General features: G+C 46.4%; 2 protein-coding genes across 2 annotated transcripts in view; one reads left to right on the top strand and one right to left on the bottom strand.

Moving 5' to 3' along the window:
• Positions 1-1954: 1954 nt before the first annotated feature.
• On the bottom strand, positions 1955-11987 carry LOC129714377 (dynein light chain Tctex-type 5-like). Its single transcript, XM_055663939.1, has 5 exons — positions 10771-11987; positions 7453-7610; positions 6564-6677; positions 6411-6473; positions 1955-4893 (listed from the first exon to the last, which is right to left on the bottom strand). The coding sequence occupies exons 2-5, from the start codon at positions 7567-7569 to the stop codon at positions 4546-4548; spliced, it is 642 nt and encodes a 213-aa protein (XP_055519914.1). The 5' UTR covers positions 7570-7610; positions 10771-11987; the 3' UTR covers positions 1955-4545.
• Positions 11988-19380: 7393 nt separating this feature from the next.
• LOC129714372 (EVI5-like protein) overlaps positions 19381-19520 on the top strand; it is an 88782-nt gene continuing 88642 nt past the window's right edge. Inside the window, exon 1 of the mRNA XM_055663928.1 lies at positions 19381-19459. The gene's annotated coding sequence lies outside the window, so the exon portion shown is untranslated. The remainder of the gene's footprint in view (positions 19460-19520) is intronic.

Below are 19520 nucleotides of genomic sequence, written 5' to 3'. Positions count from 1 at the left end.
GACTTTTCTCACAGGGTGGAAATGTCAAAGACATTAAGGTGAGGGGGGCATTTTTTAGGAAGATGTGTGGGGCAAGTTTTTTTGCACAGAGCGTGGTGGGTTAGGGGTGATGATGGTCATGTCATTGATGAAACTTTTACATAGACACATGGAAGTGAAGGGAAAGAAGAATATGGATCAAGTGCAAGCAGAGAGGATTAGTTTATCAGTTTATTTATTCATGTATTTTGTAGTCAATGCCCACTATGTTCTGTGTGCTGAAGCAAAGCAAGAATTTCATTATCCTATCAGGGACACATGACAATAAACTCACTTGAACTTGAACTTCAAGTGAATTTATTGTCATGTGTCCCTGATAGGACAATTTGAACTTAGCATCTTTTTTGGCATGGGCAATGTGGGCCAAATGGCCTGTTCCTGGGCCGTACTAGTCTATGTTCTATCACCAGGTCCACATCTTGCATTCAAATCGGCCCACCCACCATAAACGACGTAATTTAACCAACGGCAGTAATGATGTAAGTGCAAAATGCACAAGGTAACGCTGAAGGATTTCTGCATCGACTGGATACACAAAGTAAGAGCTGAGTGGTGTGACCTTCCTAGACTGAGATAAACGCACAGGCTGAGAGGTAACATGGCATTTCTCCCAGTCCCCAAGCAGAAGGAGGGAGGGGAATAAAAAGCTGGAGAACTCTGAGCAACAGAGGCCAAAACTCTTCTTCAGTGATGATGAGGGACTTGATTAGAATGGTGGAGAGTCTATCGATGAGCAACCAAGAGGTGCCATTCAATAGACAATAGACGCAGGAGTAGGCCATTCAGCCCTTCGAGCCAGTACCGCCATTCACTAGGATCATGGCTGATCATCCACAATCAGTACCCCGTTCCTGCCTCCTGCCCTTCACATTTGTGCCAGTCACGCAAGATGGCGCAGCTGGTAGAACCGCTGCCTCACAGCGCCAGAGAACCAGGTTCAATCCTGACCCTCAGGTGCTCTCTGTGTGGAGTTTGCACGTTCTCCCTGTGGACATAGAAACAAGGAATTGCAAATGCTGGTTTGCAAAAAAAAAACGCACAAAGTGCTGGAGTAACTCAGCGGGTCAGGCAGCACCATTGGAAAAGATGAATCTGAAGGATTCTGACCCAAAACGTCACCACCCCCTTCCACTTCCCCCTCCCATGCCACCTATATTATTCCTTCCTCTGATTTCACAATTCTCACCTTTTCTATCCTTATCTCACACCTTAGTTTAGTTTAGAACTGACCCTTCTGCCCATTGAGTCCACTCCGACCAACATTCTATCCTACACACACTAGGGTCAATTTTACAGAAGCTAATTAACCTACAAACTCGTGGGATGTGGGAGGAGACCGGGGCACCCGGTGAAAACCCACACGATCACAGCAAGAACGTACAAACTCCGTACAGACAGCACCCGTGGTCGGGATCGAACCAGGTTCTCTGGTGCTGTGAGGCAGTGCCACCATGCTGCCCTGAGCTGCCAAAGGGGCTCAGGGGCGCCCTCTGCAGTCAAAGAAGCAAGCAGCAAGTTAAATCTAAAAGGCAACAATAGCCGTGCGGATGTTTTGAGAACTTGGAGGATTTGAAAGGGTGAAACTATTTCCCCAATGAGAGAATAAGGAGGGAAACCAGGAAGCTCTCAGTAGGGAGGTGGGAATATGGAATTGTCTTCATCAGAATACAGTCAGTGATAGTAAATAGTTACAGCCATCAAGACAAGAACAATTTCTTAAATGAGACACCAGACTCATTGTTATTCTTGCTCCATGTCCCACGCTGACAGCCTCAACTGTCAATTAAAATAATCCTCCATTTCTACTGAAAAAGACGCAGAGTGCTGGAGTAACTCAGCGGGTCAGGCAGCATCTGTGGAGAATAGGGATAGGTGACGTTTCACAGAGTGCTGGAGTAGCTTAAAGCCCTGTGGGAATAAGGCAGGAGAATGGGGTAGAGAGGGAAAAATAGATCAGCCATGATCAAATGGCGGAGCAGACTTGATGAGTCGAATGGCCTAATTCTGCTCCTATGTCTTAAGGTCTAAAGAGCACTGAATTTTCCAATTAGAGTCATGGGATCATACAGCACGGAAACAGGCCCCTCGGCCCAACTTGCCCACGTCGACCAGGATGCCCCTGGTCCCACCTGCCCACGTTTGGCCCACATCCTTCTATCCTATCCTATCCATGTACCTGTCCAAATGTCTTCTAAACGTTGTGGCGGAACTTACATATCACATCTCTTAATTTTGGTTTTGTCTTTTTGCACTATCATTGTTTGTTGTTTTTATATGTATGTATTTATATATAAATACAATTTTAAATTTTTTCTCAGCTTATAATATTGTTCACAGTGTGCCATGTTTACATATTCTGCTGTGCTGTTGCAAGTAAGAATTTTATTATTTTGATTTTATGTCTGTGTTATTGGTCAATGAAACACTCTTGACTCAATTCACTCTCACAATAGCACCTTCTCTTTCAATGTCAATGGTATTGGTTGCTTTAAGGAGCATATCCTTACGTTTGATGTACAGGCAGTTCTGAGATAGCATGATAGTTGTGTTACTAAGGAATCTCGTGTTATCGAAGAATCCTTTTATAAAGGCAATTATGTTGATGGGAAAGGGGAGTAATGAGGATGAGGAATGGACACACTTATCTGTTTTGTAGTCAATGCCTACTATGTTCTGTGTGCTGAAGCAAAGCAAGAATTTCATTGTCCTATCAGGGACACATGACAATAAACTCACTTGAACTTGAACTTGAGAAGTGGGTTGGATAGCTGCAGACTTGCAATAACCAAGTTATTTTTCCCACAGGATTTTCATGAATAAAGATGATTTTAATAGCTACGTTTATTTCGCCATTGCAAGCTAAAAATACTAAAGGCTGTATGATAGATTGTTAATCAGGATATGATGCAAACATTTTAATAGTCGCAATCACTTTCAATTTCCAAGTTAGCTATTTTAAGTGGCCTCCTGCTGTGAAACTGGTAGCCCGCGTTTAGAAGAGACAATGGTATCTGATTACTCTGAGAAGGTTACATGGAAACAGGAATTTTTGCCAAGACTTTATTTTTCCTGAGACAGCTCTTTCTGCATGTTAATTTCCAAAGTAAGTGGCTTCTAGCTGTGGAACTGACCACCTGTGATTTTCATGTTCATGTGATAGCAGAATTAGGCCATTCGATCCATCAAGTCTACTCTGCCATTTAATCATGGCTGATCTATCTTCCCCTCTCAATCCCATTCTCCTGTCTTCTCCCCATAACCCCGTACTAATCAAGAATCTATCAATCTCTGCCTTAAAAATATCCACTGGCTTGGCCTCCACAGCCGTCTGTGGCAATGAATTCCACAGATTCACCACCCTCTGGCTAAAGAAATTCCTCCTCATCTCCTTCCTGAAGGATCGTCCTTTAATTCTGAGGCTGTGCCCTCTGGTCCGAGACTCTCCCACTAATGAGTTTCAACAATCAATCTTCATTGCCATTTGGTAATGTGTGCAGAATGTAGAGAGACACAGACGTTACATACCCAGAGAGGTTTATTTACAGCAGACATTGAGACAATTTACATGTCGAGTCTCTGAGCTTCTTAGTGGATGGAGCCAGGATGTGGGTGACATTTTATGATGCTGGGAAGTGGGTGTTGGGGTTCAGGACAAGCACGGTGATCGACACTCATACCCAACGATGCAGAAACCCAATCCAATGAGGATGACATTACACCTTCACACCTAGAAGTGATCTAATTGCAACCTGCAAATGTCATATCACACAAGGACAGGGTAGCAGATGACCAGAGGTTTGACTTCCTCAGCTCATCTTCAAACCCAATTAAAAACAAACTTGGAACCCACCCTGAAACTGGGGGTATGCGGCGGTAGAGTTGCTGCCTCACAGCGTCAGAGAACCGGGTTCGATCCTGACTACGGGTGCTGTCTGCGTGGAGTTTGCATGTTCTCCCTGTGACAGGGTGGGTTTTCTCAGGGCGCTCCGGTTTCCGCCCACACTCCACAGACTTTCAGGTTTGTAGATTAATTGGTTTCTGTACATAGTCTGTACGTGTTAATGTGTGGGGATCGCTGGACGGCGTAGACTCTGTGCAGGGGCAGAAAACCCGGGGGGGACAGAGGGGACAGGTCCCCCCCATGTTATGAGAGGTGGGGGACATCCCCTCCACCAAGTTTTTGTGATCCCGATTTTAAAATCTCAGTTTTTAGCGCTGGATTGAGCCTCCGAAGCCTCACACGTGTGTGTGAGTGCGTGCATGCGCGCGGGCCGCCAGAAAATGGTGTCCCCCGTCCCCTCCATGTTTTGATAGCGAGTTCCGCCCTTGACTCTATGGGCCGAAGGGCCTGTTTCCCTGCTGTACCTCTAAAAAAACCAACATGCTCATTCTAGACAAGAAGTAGTTTCTCTCTATTTGATCCTGACCACCAAGGGTAGATCAGTGTTTCATAAGGACAAGCCTGGACTATCTAACCTGTCCTTATACCACTACTCCAGCCATTGTTCACTCACAGTACAGGGCAAAGACACTGGCCACACAGAACATGGTGCCGTTTTTGTAACTGTGTGACACGAAGGTATCGGCGTAAGCGTCCCACAGCGCACGGCTGGTGAGCAGGACATCCTCCTGGCAATGCTCTCCGACGGTGACGATACACACCAGCTTGTAGCGGGGTGGCATGGCCGTCTTGGCAAACTCCTTGATCTTCTCGCTCATCTCCTTGGCCAGCTTGCCGGCCAGATCTGGGCCGTAGGAGATGCCGCTTAGTTCCCCCGGCAGCAGCTCCTCCAGGAACCGCTGAACCGCGAAGGAGCAGAACTTCTGAGGGGGCTTGGAGGAGAACGGCGGCACCTAGAATTGGATTCAGATTCAGATTCAATTTTAATTGTCATTGTCAGTGTACAGTACAGAGACAACGAAATGCATTTAGCATCTCCCTGGAAGAGCGACATAGCAAACGATTTGAATAAAAAAATAAATAATAAGTGTCCGGGGGGCGGTGGTGATTGGCAGTCACCGAGGTACGTTGTTTAGTAGAGTGACAGCCGCAGGGAAGAAGCTGTTCCTCGACCTGCTGGTTCGGCAACGGAGAGACCTGTAGCGCCTCCCGGATGGTAGGAGGGTAAACAGTCCATGGTTGGGGTGAGAGCAGTCCTTGGCGATGCTGAGCGCCCTCCGCAGACAGCGCTTGCTTTGGACAGACTCAATGGAGGGGAGCGTGGAACCGGTGATGCGTTGGGCAATTTTCACCACCCTCTGCAATGCCTTCCGGTCGGAGACGGAGCAGTTGCCATACCATACTGTGATGCAGTTGGTAAGGATGCTCTCGATGGTGCAGCGGTAGAAGGTCACCAGGATCTGAGGAGACAGATGGACCTTCTTCAGTCTCCTCAGGAAGAAGAGACGCTGATGAGCCTTCTTGAAAGGGCAGCATGGCGGTAAATCTCTATTCCGTAATTGTAAAGAATTGATTTGCAACAAGAAATCCTTTTTTTTATTCCCTCTCTCCCCAAGGGAATTCCTGCAAAGGTACTTTCGTGATCAAGCAATGAAATTTTATTCTAGACAATAAACAATAGGTGCAGGAGTAGGCCATTTGGCCCTTGGAGCCAGCTCTGTGCGAAAAAAAGTGTTTCCTCCTCTCCGTTCTAAATGGCTTACCCCTTATTCTTAAACTGTGGCCCCTGGTCTGGACTCCCCCAACATTGGGAACATGTTTCCTGCCTCTAGCGTGTCCAAACCCTTAACAATCTTATTTGTTACAATGAGATATCCTCTCATCCTTCTAAACTCCAGAGTGTACAAGCCCAGTCGCTCCATTCTCTCAGCATATGACAGTCCCGCCATCCCGGGAATTAACCTTGTAAACCTACACTGCACTCCCTCAATAGCAAGAATGTCCTTCCTCAAATTAGGGGACCAAAACTGCACACAATACTCCAGGTGTGGTCTCACTAGGGCCCTGTACAACTGCAGAAGGACCTCTTTGCTCCTATATTCGATTCCTCTTGTTATAAAGGCCAACATGCCATTCGCTTTCTTCACTGCCTGCTGTACCTGCATGCTTACTTTCATAGACTGATGTACAAGGTCCCCCAGATCCCGTTGTACTTCCCCTTTTCCCAACTTGACGCCATGGATTATTGACATGGATATCAAGGGATTTGGAATTGTATTCATGAATAGTATTACCTGATCTGAAGCTAAAGCATTGTAGGCGGAGGACCTAAATTGGGATTAGTATAGATGGATGCAACCATCAGCATGGACTTGGTGGCCCAAAGGGGCCGTTTCTGTGTTGTAAACTCTGCAAGAATTAGCAGGAGCAACTTTCTGTTATTTCAAGTTATTCTGCCAACATTACAAACCTGTTCGTTGATGATTTTGGTGACTACCGGTTTCTTTGCAGCTATCTTCAAAGCTGTTCTCTCCTTCCAATGTAAAAAAAACACAGGATTGGTTATTGATTTCCTCACTTTAAGACTCTAATTCTTCACTGTTGGGGCTGGGCTTTTATGCACCTTCAAATTCTTGGTCAGTCTCCGGGCCACAAGAAGTCCGCTGATGCTGAACGAGGGAGGATGTCCTTCACTTAAAATATTCCCCATTGAACCTCTTCCTTTCAACGCTCCAGGCTGCAAATAAAAAAGAGGGAACTGAAGTGGGGGCCAACATTTAAATAACAAATATGCCCCCAAATAATATCAGGACAAATATGGGCTTCTCCACGTGGAAGCCTTCAGTTTCCAAGGCAGATTCTGTAATGTCATGAGACTTTAGATGCTGATGCTGGAATCTGGAGTCAAACACAAACTCCTGGAGGAACTCAGTGGGTCAGGCATCATCTGTGGAGAGAAGGAATGGGTGACGTTTCGGGTTCGAGACCCTTCTCGAGACCCTTCAATGGAGAGGTTGAGAAGGAGTTTCTTCCCAGATGCAATTCGGACTGTAAACGCCTATCTCACCAGGGACTAACTCTGCAGAACGTTTTTCCTTCTATTATTTATTATGTAAAAGAATATGTGTGTTATGATTGTGTTTACAATTTGTTTGGTTGTTTGGTTGTTTGTCTTTTGCACAAAAATCCGCGAGCATTGCCACTTTCATTTCACTGCACATCTCGTATGTGTATGTGACAAATAAACTTGACTTGACTTGACTTGACTTGACTTGTCCTCTGTCTATCTGAGGAAGGGTTTCGACCCAAAACGTCACCCATTTCTTCTCTCCTGTTCCATTGAGTTAGTCCAGCATCTCGTGTGTAATTGGAGAAAATGGATGGGTGATGTTCCAGGTCAGGACCCTTCTTCACCGAAGAAGAAAATATTCTTCTTGAATAAAGGTTCCTACCTAAAACGTCACCCATCCTTCTTGTAATGTGCTGCCTGGATCATTGTGTACGCCTTGTACCTGCGTTCCGTACTTCCCCTCCGGTGCTGCTTTGCTGTTGGTTCTTGCTTTGGTGGAGACGGGCGCTCTCTTCTCCGTGACCCTGACGGTGACCAGACTCTGCTTCCTGCTGTCCATACCGCCACACCGGTTGTCGGCAAAGCACTCGGCACCGGGACCTGCTCGTGGAGAGACACGGAGTGACACAGCGTGGAAACAAGCCCTTCAGCCCAACTTGCCCACATCGGCCAACACGCCCCATTCTCACTCGGCCCAACGGCTCAGTAGATATTTTTACGGCAGGGATAGATACTGAAGATTCTTGATTAGTCAGGGGTGTCAGGGATAGAAACATAGAAAAATAGGTGCAGGAGTAGGCCATTCGGCCCTTCGAGCCTGTACCGCCATTCAATATGATCATGGCTGATCATCCAACTCAGTATCCTGTACCTGCCTTCTCTCCATACACCCTGATCCCTTTAGCCACAAGGGCCACATCTAACTCCCTCTTAAATATAGCCAATGAACTGTGGCCTCAACTACCTTCTGTGGCAGAGAATTCCACAGATTCACCACTCTCTGTGTTTTTCTCATCTCGGTCCTAAAGGATTTCCCTCTTATCCTTGAACTGTGTGTGACCCCTTGTTCTGGACTTCCCCAACATCGGGAACAATCTTCCTGCATCTAGCCTGTCCAACCCCTTAAGAATTTTGTAAGTTTCTATAAGATCTCCCCTCAATCTTCTGAATTCTAGCGAGTACAAACCGATTATGGGGAAAAGGCAGGAGAATGGGGTTAGGAGGGAGAGATAGATCAGCCATGATTGAATGGTGGAGTAGACTTGATGGGCCGAATGGCCTGCTCATGCACCTATTTTTCTATGTGTACCTCTACCAGGTCACAATTCACATACTATTTACCTCATTGGTGACCATCAGACTATCTTTGATTGGACATTACTGACTTTACCTTGCACTAAACGTCATTCTCTTATCATGTATCTGTACACTGTGTATGGCTCGATTGTAATCATGTCTTGTCTTTCCACTGACTGGTTAGCATGGGACAAAAAGCTTTTCACTGTACCTCGGTACACGTGACAATAAACTAAACTAAACTGAACACATTTGCAAAGACTTTCTCTTCAATTGCCTGATGCCGATTGCAACATTTCTGCTCCAAGTCACCAAGTTCTAGCCTGACTCCAAGCACGCACACACCAAGACAAACGCTCCCTGTGCTCACTGACCCGTGTTAGCTCCAGTGAAATCATACTTCAATTGGAAAAAAAACCCTTCCTTGTTTTAACCAGTGACCACCTCTTCCTACTTGGTCACCGAGAGAACATGCAAACTCCACACAGACAGCACCCGAGGTCAGGAACGATCCGGGTCTCTGGCGCTGTGAGGCAACAACTCTACCAGCTGCCCCTCCGTGCCACCCTAAACATAGAAACATAGAAACATAGAAATTAGGTGCAGGAGGAGGCCATTCGGCCCTTCGAGCCTGCACCGCCATTCAATATGATCATGGCTGATCATCCAACTCAGTATCCCGTACCTGCCTTCTCTCCATACCCCCTGATCCCCTTAGCCACAAGGGCCACATCTAATTCCCTCTTAAATATAGCCAATGAACTGGCCTCAACTACCCTCTGTGGCAGAGAGTTCCAGAGATTCACCACTCTCTTGTGAAAAAAATTCTTCTCATCTCGGTTTTAAAGGATTTCCCCCTTATCCTTAAGCTAAAACCTATCACTATTTCATTAGCTGCACTTAAATGCCAGACAGGGCTCTTAAAGATAACAGAGTCAGGGGATATGGGGAGAAGGCAGGAACGGGGAACTGATTGGGAATGATCAGCCATGATCACATTGAATGGCGGTGCTGGCTCAAAGGGAACTATATTCTGTATTCTGATCCCTTTCCGTTTGCGCTGCCTTTTGTACAGTGTTTGGCTTCACTGCATTCACTTAGAGTATTATCTGATTTAATTATAGATGGCATGTGAACAAAGACATTTCACTCTACCTCTTAGATCTGACAATAATGAACCATAACCAAAAGGGAAATGGAACTATAAATCCACATGTTCTTAAAGGATGGTGGGTGTATGGAACGAGCTGCCAGAGGAGGTAGTTGAGGCTGGGACCATCGCAACGTTTAAGAAACATTTAGACAGGTACATGGATAGGACATGTTTGGAGGGATATGGACCAAACGCGGGCAGGTGGGACGAGTGTAGATGGGGCATGTTGGCCGATGTGGGCAAGTTGGGCTGAAGGGCCTGTTTCCATGCTGTATCACTCTATGACTAGTGTAGATGGGGCATGTTGGCCGCTGTGGGCAAGTTGGGCTGAAGGGCCTGTTTCCATGCTGTATCACTCTATGACTAAAGCAACAGAAGAGGTCCACAGAGTAGTTAAAAAGGGAGAGAGAATGATTTCCTTTTCAAGACAATGTAGAGAGTACAAGACCAGCTCGTGATAGAATGGTCTACACTCACCAGACCACAGTTTGGATATTGTGTACAGCCCTGATCACCATGTTACAGCAAAGAACTGCAGATGCTGGTTTAAACTGAAGATAGACACAATGCTGGAGTAACTCAGCGGGTCAGGCAGCATCTCTGGAGAGAAGGAGCAGGTGAAGTTTCGGGTCGAGACCCTTCTTCAGACTGAGAGTCAGGGGAAAGGGAACTGCGAGATATAGATGGTGATGGAGAGAGATATAGAACAAGCGAATAAAAGATATGCAAAAAGTAACGAATGTCAAGGAAAGGTGGAGCCCACAATGGTCTATTGTTGACTGTGGGGTTGGTGATAATGAGTTATACAGACAAGACCTGGACCCCCACTCTCTGAGCTGTTTGGTTTGGGTTAGAGATCCAGCATGGAAACAGGCCCTTCGGCCCACCGAGTCCGTACCGACCAGCGATCCCCGCACACTAACACTATCCTACACTAGCGACAAGTTTTACTGTTACACCAAGCCAATTTATCTTAAAAAAACTGTACTTCATTGGAATGTGGGAGGAAACCAAAGATCTCGGAGGAAACCAACGCAGGTCACGGGGAGAACATGCAAACTCCGTGCAGACAGCACCCGAAGCCAGGATCGAACCCGGGAACTGGCGTTGCTCCTTCATTGACCCAGGTCCACTGTAGCCTCGACAGCACATGAAGAGTGGTCACCACAGTGAAGGCAGTGGTTTGAGGAGCAGTCCCAACGCCACCCTCACCAAGGCAACAGTGTGGTCAATGTTTAAACTATCGGTTTGGACACTTATCGGATGTCCAAAGATATTATTTAATTTAAACTTTCACTGCACTGTTCTTACCTGCCGTTCCAGATCAGGTTAAAGATCTCCGAGACCTTGTTGACCACAGAACCTTCCGTTCCACAAGCACGACTAAAACCCTCACATCACACCGTCCGTCCAGGATTTATTTGCTCCACTCAGGACCGGCATTACGTCACACCAGCCAGCAACTATTGGGGTGGGAGATTGCAACCTTCACCTGGTCCGCCCTGTTTCGACTAATGCAATCAACTCGACGTGCACAAACGGAAGGTCAAATAGAACAAGTTGTCCACCAACTTTAGGCTGTGCACGCCACACGAAAAGAGAAGCCAACAACTTTACATTAGATCGCAGGCTGCAATGGGTACGGGTTGGGTTAGAAAGGGAGGAGGTTGGGTTAGCAAGGGAGGAGGTGAAGTGGGAGGGTCGGTGAGGTACGCAAGGACACACCAGCGAGATCTGAAAGACAAATGTTTACATTGAGTGTTGTTAACAACCGTGATACTAGGAAAGCAATTTGTCAGTATCTGGGTTGGATGGGAGCAAAGACCTTGCTGGCATATGTCAAGCAGTCAGGCCTCAGCTGGAAGTAAATATTTATCCTGGTGTGAAAGCGAAATCATTTGAGTTATCGCATAGATAAATGCTGAACAATTCCGAGTGAGAGCAGCCATCTCATAACTCAGCCCGACGATTCATCACAGCTCTCAGTGAGGGAGCACTTCACCGTAAGTGTCTGACCCAAGGCTCAGAAATTAAAAAATATCCAGACTGAGTAAACACGATAGATTTGAATGGAGAGTGCTCTCCTGTGATTCATTGGACCATTGTGGAAGGCATTTACAGAGTGATCCCTGCACACTTGGTGTGGGGTAACGGATGCCATCTCAGCCCAAACCAACAATGTCAAACACTCACTGACTTCATAGAAACATAGAAAATAGGTGCAGGAGTAGGCCATTCAGCCCTTCGAGCCAGCACCGCCATTCATTGTGATCATGGCTGATCATCCAGAATCAGTACCCAGTTCCTATATATATATATTATATAAGATACTGCATAGAAGTTGGGATGTAATGTTAAAATTGTACAAGGCATTGGTGAGACCAAATCTGGAGTATGGTGTACAATTTTGGTCGCCCAATTATAGGAAGGATGTCAACAAAATAGAGAGAGTGCAGAGGAGATTTACTAGAATGTTGCCTGGGTTTCGACAACTAAGTTACAGAGAAAGGTTGAATAAGTTAGGTCTTTATTCTCTGGAGCGCAGAAGGTTAAGGGGGGACTTGATAGAGGTCTTTAAATTATGAGAGGGATAGACAAAGTTGATGTGGACAAGCTTTTCCCTTTGAGAATAGGGAAGATTCAAACAAGAGGACATGACTTCAGAATTAAGGGACAAATGTTTAGGGGTAACATGAGGGGGAACTTCTTTACTCAGAGAGTGGTAGCGGTGTGGAATGAGCTTCCAGTGGAAGTGGTGGAGGCAGGTTTGTTGGTATCATTTAAAAATAAATTGGATAGGCATATGGATGAGAAGGGAATGGAGGGTTATGGTCTGAGTGCAGGCAGGTGGGAAAATAATTGTTCGGCACGGACTTGTAGGGCCGAGATGGCCTGTTTCCGTGCTGTAATTGTTATATGGTTATATATACACACATACACACACACACACATATATATATATATATACACACACATATATATATATAAGATAATACTGTGTGTGTGAGTGTATATATATATATAATCTGTGTGTTATAAGATAATACTGTGTATATATATATATCTATATATATATATAAGATAATACTGTACTATGTTTACATATCTGTCGTGCAAGTAAGAATGTCATTGTTCCGTTTCGGGACCCATGCCAATAACACACTCTTTATTTTTAGTGCTGGATTGTCTAAGGTATGATCACTCTTCCAGCCTGACCAGTCTCCTCCCATAACCAAAATGCTCCAATTCCAGTGAATCTGCTACTCCAGCATCCTGCTGTTCCTCTCCACTCTCTCTGCTGTGCCCCTGTCACAAGCTCCAGGTCACAGCCACTGGCCTGCATCCAAGAGTCTGACCCAACTGCCTCTCACCTACACCCACTGTGTGCCCATTATTCTAACATACATTTGTCTGGTCATTCATGTGTAGGAAGGAACTGCAGAAACTGGTTTAAACCAAAGATTGACACAAAAAGCTGGAGTAACTCAGTGGGACAGGCAGCATCTCTGGAGAAAAGGAATGGGTGACGTTTCGGGTCAAGGTCTGAAGAAGGGTCTTGACCCAAAACGTCACCCATTCCTTCTCTCCACAGATGCTGCCTGTCCCGCTGAGTTACTCCAGCATTTTGTGTCCATCTATGATCATTCATGTTGTGACTTGTGAGGTAGTTGGATATATTCAAACTGTGCAAACAAGATTAAAGTAATCTAGATTAATTGTCTTGGGCTGGGCTGTGTGTTCTTGCCTAAATTAATCTTGAAGAGGTTGCCAGGTGAAAGCCTGCAACAAATTAGCAAGCAGAGTCGTCGATCTTCAGTCCAAGTTTGTACTGAGATATTTGCCAAGCAGGTGCTTATTCATCAATAATATTCATTTATTCATTAAAATAACAGTGGCTCACTCAGCAACACCTGAAAAACATGGACCTGGTGCAGCAAAAAAATCATTCAAACGGCAGACATCAAAGCTGTTGTTAATGTTTTGATATGAATGGCCAGCGAGGTTGACTGTTAGTGTGTGTGTGTGTGTGTGTGTGTGCTTTCCATATAACCTTATAACAATTACAGCACGGAAACAGGCCATCTCGACCCTTCTAGTCCGTGCCGAACACGTATTCTCCCCTAGTCCCATCTACCTGCGTTCAGACCATAACCCTCCATTCCTTTCCTGTCCATATAACTATCCAATTTATTTTTAAATGATAAAAACGAACCTGCCTCCACCACCTTTACTGGAAGCTCATTCCACACAGCTACCACTCTCTGAGTAAAGAAGTTCCCCCCTCCTCATGTTACCCCTAAACTTCTGTCCCTTAATTCTCAAGTCATGTCCCCTTGTTTGAATCTTCCCCATTCTCAGTGGGAAAAGCTTATCCACGTCAACTCTGTCTATCCCTCTCATCATTTTAAAGACCTCTATCAAGTCCCCCCTTAACCTTCTGTGCTCCAAAGAATAAAGACCTAACTTGTTCAACCTTTCTCTGTAACTTAGTTGCTGAAACCCAGGCAACATTCTAGTAGGCAACTTTCCTCCCACCTCATCCTCACCAGGTCTTTCCCTGTGTTGGACAATCTGAAGAAGGATGTGCTGGCTCTGGAGAGAGTCCAGAGGAGGTTTACAAGAATGATCCCAGGAATGAGTTGGTTAACATATATGTTATAAATATAAAACAGTAAAAGAGGTTTTGATTGGCAAAAACTCCTTTCAGTTACATAGAAACATAGAAACAGAAAATAGGTGCAGGAGTAGAGGCCATTCTGCCCTTCGAGCCTGCACCGCCATTCAATATGATCATGGCTGATCATCCAACTCAGTATCCTGTACCTGCCTTCTCTCCATACCCCCTGATCCCTTTAGCCACAAGGGCCACATCTAACTCCCTCTTAAATATGGCCAATGAACTGGCCTCAAATACCTTCTGTGGCAGAGAATTCCACAGATTCACCACTCTCTGTGTGAAAAATGTTTTTCTCATCTCGGTCCTAAAAGACTTCCCCCTTATCCTTAAACTGTGACCCCTTGTTCTGGACTTCCCCAACATCGGGAACAATCTTCCTGCATCTAGCCTGTCCAACCCCTTAAGAAGTTTGTAAGTTTCTATAAGATCCCCCCTCAATCTTCTAAATTCCAGCGAGTACAAGCCGAGCCTATCCAAGTCTTTCTTCATATGAAAGTCCTGACATCCCAGGAATCAGTCTGGTGAACCTTCTCTGTACTCCCTCTCAGTTGTATCCACATTATCACTTGCCAGGTTTTGTCCTGCCCCCACCTCTTTTCCAGCTTTCTCCCCCTATCTCCTGTCCTAACCCGAAACGTAATCTATCCATTCCCTCCACAGATGCAGCTGAGTACCTCCAGCACTTTGTTTTCTGGTCATGATTCTACCACCTTGTACCTCCAGCTTAATAATGCAGGTGTTTAAGTATTGTGTAGGAAGGAACTGCAGATGCTGGTTTAAACCGAAGATAGACACAAACAGCTGGAGTAACTCAGCGGGACAGATACTTCTTCAGACTGAGAATCTGGTGTTGTACTTCCTTCTGTTGGGAATCTGGTTTTGTCTCACTGTCCTCTGCTCAATGAGCTGCCTCAGTCACAAGAGGGCAGCAGATGACCATGTTATGCGGCTCTTTCAAGTCCAAGTTCAAGTGAGTTTATTGTCATGTGTCCATGTATAGGACAATTAAATTCTTGCTTTGCTTCAGCACACAGAACATAGTAGGCATTTACTACAAAACAGATAAGTGTGTCCATATACCATAATATAAAGGTCTGAAGAAGGGTTTCGGCCCGAAACATTACCTATTTCCTTCGCTCCATAGATGCTGTTGCACCCGCTGAGTTTCTCCAGCTTTTTTGTGTACCTACCATAATATAAATATATACACACATGGATAAATAAATTGATAAAGTGCAAATGGGTTATTAATAATCAGAGTTTTGTCCGAGCCAGGTTTAATAGCCTGATGGCTGTGGGGAAGTAGCTATTCCTGAACCTGGTTGTTGCAGTCTTCAGGCTCCTGTACCTTCTACCTGAAGGTAGCAGGGAGATGAGTGTATGGCCAGGATGGTGTGGGTCTTTGATGATGCTGCCAGCCTTTTTGAGGCAGCGACTGCGATAAATCCCCTCGATGGAAGGAAGGTCAGAGCCGATGATGGACTGGGCAGTGTTTACTACTTTTTGTAGTCTTTTCCTCTCCAGGGCGCTCAAGCTGCCGAACCAAGCCACGATGCAACCGGTCAGCATGCTCTCTACTGTGCACCTGTAGAAGTTAGAGAGAGTCTTCCTTGACAAACCGACTCTCCGTAATCTTCTCAGGAAGTAGAGGCGCTGATGAGCTTTCATGCCTTGTGCATTACTCCTGAGCTTTCCTTTGAGGTTAGTGTCCATTAACATAATCTCTCCACTCCACATGCTACTTGCAGCTGAACTACAGCCAGTGTTATTGATCCTGTTACTGGGAACCACATGTCAATGATGTCCCTCCCCCTCCCCCTAACCCACCCGCATAAGGTCATAAATGATAGGAGCAGAATTAGGCCATTCAGCCCATCTAATCTGTTCCACCATTCAATCATGGCTGATCTATCTCTTCTAACCCCATTATCCTTCCTTCTCCCTATAACCCCTGTCACCTGTACTGATCAAGAATCTATCTATCTATCTCTGCCTTAAAAATTTCCATTGACTTAGCCTCCAAAGTCTTCTGTGGCAATTAATTCTACAGATTCACCACCCTCTGACTAAAGAAATTCCTCCTCATCTCCTTCCTAAAGGAACATCCTTTAATTATGAGGCCATGATCTCTGACTCTCCCACCAGTGGAAACATCCTCTCCACATCCACTCTATCCAAGTCTTTCACTATTGAGTTAGTTTCAATGAGGTCCCAAATTCTCGACTAGTTACACTGTCCTCCCAATTCATTTTACTGTTTGTACGACTCGTGGTCACCTTGCCCTCAGCAAACAATGAACCATTCTACATTTCCTTGATCATCGTCTGCTTCGACCTGTCGTTTTCACACCTTCCCCTCCATATCTCTAGTCTCCCTTTCCCCTGACTCTGTCTGAAGAAGGGTCTTGACCCAAAACGTCATCCATTCCTTCTCTCCAGAGATGTTACCTGTTCCACACCACTGTGTTAGCGTGACCACTTGTAATTTTGTTAGACTATTCATTTCCAATTATCTGCTGCCCTGGTTGCAACAGTTCAGGTTATTCATATAGTGATGATAATAGAGGTAGATTGTCATGGAAGATAGACCAAAAGGGAACACGACAAACTCCATAAAAGGCATTTTGCAAATGCTTGGACTTTCCGCATCACCACCACTTCCTTCCAGCACAGCTGCCTTATCCATAACTTTCTTTTGTAGGCGTCTTTAAGTAGAGGCAGCTTCCTTATCAATACCGATAATCAGATGTAAAGCTACGATGTAGCAAAAACAGAGCAGACACCAGTTGACATTTGCATTTAATTGCGGTAAATGATGGAATGGGGGGGGGGGGGGGGGGGGGGGGGGGGGGGGTTGTTCTCTGCCAGGAAATGGAAGCAGAGCTTCAGCTTGCTTTATATAAACTCAGTGGCAAAAAAAATAATGCAAACGTGAGCAAAGGAATTCAGAAAATCTACCAGGTCTATTTTTAAAAAAGGTGACAAAGGCACTTTGTTTAACCCTTGAGACACAAAAAGCTTGAGTAACTCAGCGGGGCTGGTAACATCTCTGGAGAGAAGGAAGGGTGATGTTTCAGGTTGAGATCCTTCTTCAGACTCTTTACTTTAACCTTTTACTATGTTAGGATTTGCTTTTGACCCACTCCTCAAATTGATGGTCGCTTGATTCCAGATCAAACATCGGCAAAGAAACCTCTTCCTGAAGACCACCTTCATCCACCCTCAGCTCCAGGTTAAACAGTACTTGGAAGAGATACAGAAGGTTGCAAAGGTAGAGAAGGTCTCTCAGTAGGGGGACTTTAATAGCCATCAACAAGAATTACTTGGTAGCACCTCCACTGATAAAGCAGGAGAAACCGTGAAAGAAATAGCTATCAGATTTAGTTTGCAGCAGGAGGGAGCAGATCCACACAAGGGATACATTTAAGTGACCTCACCTTAGTCAACGTATCTAATAGACATCAATAATATCGTAGACAAAGTTCCATCTTTACACAGAGGGCACCTTTGTACTGTGTGGTACTACCATTGTCCCAGATGGGTAACCTCTGAAAAGTTCTTCAGACATATTAATCCAGCATCTGCAGTTCCTTCCTACAGCTTTGTGGGTTAATTGCCCCTCTGTAAATTGACCCCAGTGTGCAGGGAGTGGATGAGATAATCTGTAGTTCTGTTTCCACAATAACACTCTAAACTTTGCAGTCATGTCCTGTGTTCATATATATATGTATAGTTTAGTGAGTGAGCTTCATGTAAGGTGCCAGTGGCAATGGGCAGGAGTAATGCTGAGAGTGAACCTGACCGAAAATAGACACAAACAGCTGGAGTAACTCAGCTTTAGGTGTGTGTGCTCCATGCATGGTGCATGGGGCAATGGGATGCACTGGTGCTGCACTGGGCTTCAATGGGCTGAATGCTGCTGCAATGGGCTGAACTGATGCTGCAATATGCTGCAATGATACTGCAATGGACTGCACTGATGCTGCAATGGGCTTCACTGATGCTGCAGTGAGTTCACTGATGCTGCAATGGGCTGTGCTGATGCAATGGGCTGCACTGATGCTGCAATGGGCTGCACTGATTGTGCAATGGGCTGCACTGATGCTGCAATGGGCTGCACTGATGCTGCAATGGGCTGCACTGGTGCAATGGGCTACACTGGTGCAATGGGCTACACTGGTGCTGCAATGGGCTGCACTGATGCAATGGGCTACACTGGTGCAATGGGCTACACTGGTGCAATGGGCTGCGCTGGTGCAATGGGCTACACTGGTGCAATGGGCTGCGCTGATGCTGCAATGGGCTGCACTGATGCACTGATGGTGCAATGGGCTGCACTGATGCTGCAATGGGCTGCACTGATGGTGCAATGGGCTGCACTGATGCTGCAATGGGCTACACTGCTGCTGCAATGGGCTGCACTGATGCACTGATGGTCCAAAGGGCTGCACTGATGCTCCAATGGGCTGCACTGATGCTGCAATGGGCTGCACTGATGCACTGATGGTGCAATGGGCTGCACTGATGCTGCAATGGGCTGCACTGATGGTGCAATGGGCTGCACTGATGCTGCAATGGGCTGCACTGATGGTGCAATGGGCTGCACTGATGCTGCAATATGCTGCACTGATGCAATGGGCTGCACTGATGCTGCAATGGGCTGTGCTGATGCTGCAGTGAGTTACACTGGTGCTACAATGGGCTGTGCTGATGCAATGGGCTGCACTGATGCTGCAAACGGCTGCACTGATGCTGCAATGGGCTGCAATGGGCTGGTTTGGTGCTGCAGTGAGCTACACTGGTGCTAAAATGGGCTGTGCTGATGCAATGGGCTACACTGATAGTGCAATGGGCTACACTGATGCAATGGGCTACACTGATGCAATGGGCTGCGCTGATGCTGCAATGGGCTGCACTGATGCTGCAGAGAGCTACACTGATGCTGCAATGGGCTGCACTGGTGCAATGGGCTGCACTGATGCAGTGGGCGGCACTGCAATGGGCTGTGCTGATGCAATGGGCTGCACTGATGCAATGGGCTGCACTGATGCTGCAATGGACTGAGCTACACTGATGCTGCAATGGGCTGCACTGGTGCAATGGGCTGCACTGATGCAATGGGCTGCACTGATGCTGACAGTGAACCGGGATCAGTCCCAGCATCAGCACCAAGGGCAGGGGGGGGGGAGGGGCGTGCTGACGTCACGGGGCGGGACGCGTTGACGTCACGGGGTGCGCAACCCTGCCCCCTGCTGGCGGCGTGGGGCGGAGCGCTGGAGGAGAAGGAGGAGGAGAGGCCGTGGCGGCGGCGGCTCGAGCTGAGGTGAGGTAAAGGGGAGGGGAGACGAGGCAGCGGGGAGAGGCGGCTGTGGGCGAGGGGACGG

This window comes from Leucoraja erinacea, chromosome 39 (genome assembly GCF_028641065.1).
Source record: "Leucoraja erinacea ecotype New England chromosome 39, Leri_hhj_1, whole genome shotgun sequence".
Lineage (NCBI taxonomy): Eukaryota > Metazoa > Chordata > Chondrichthyes > Rajiformes > Rajidae > Leucoraja > Leucoraja erinaceus.
The sequence above is the reverse complement of the archived record's forward strand: the minus strand, read 5'-3'. Positions and strand labels throughout refer to the sequence as shown.

Coding starts and splice junctions, on each gene's coding strand:
- LOC129714377 (XM_055663939.1), bottom strand. CDS start 7,569: ATGGACAGCAGGAAGCAGAGTCTGGTCACCGTCAGGGTCACGGAGAAG. Junction 6,678..7,452: donor AGGGGAAGTACGGAACGCAG/GTACAAGGCGTA, acceptor TTTTATTTGCAG/CCTGGAGCGTTGAAAGGAAG. Junction 6,474..6,563: donor GACTGACCAAGAATTTGAAG/GTGCATAAAAGC, acceptor TTACATTGGAAG/GAGAGAACAGCTTTGAAGAT.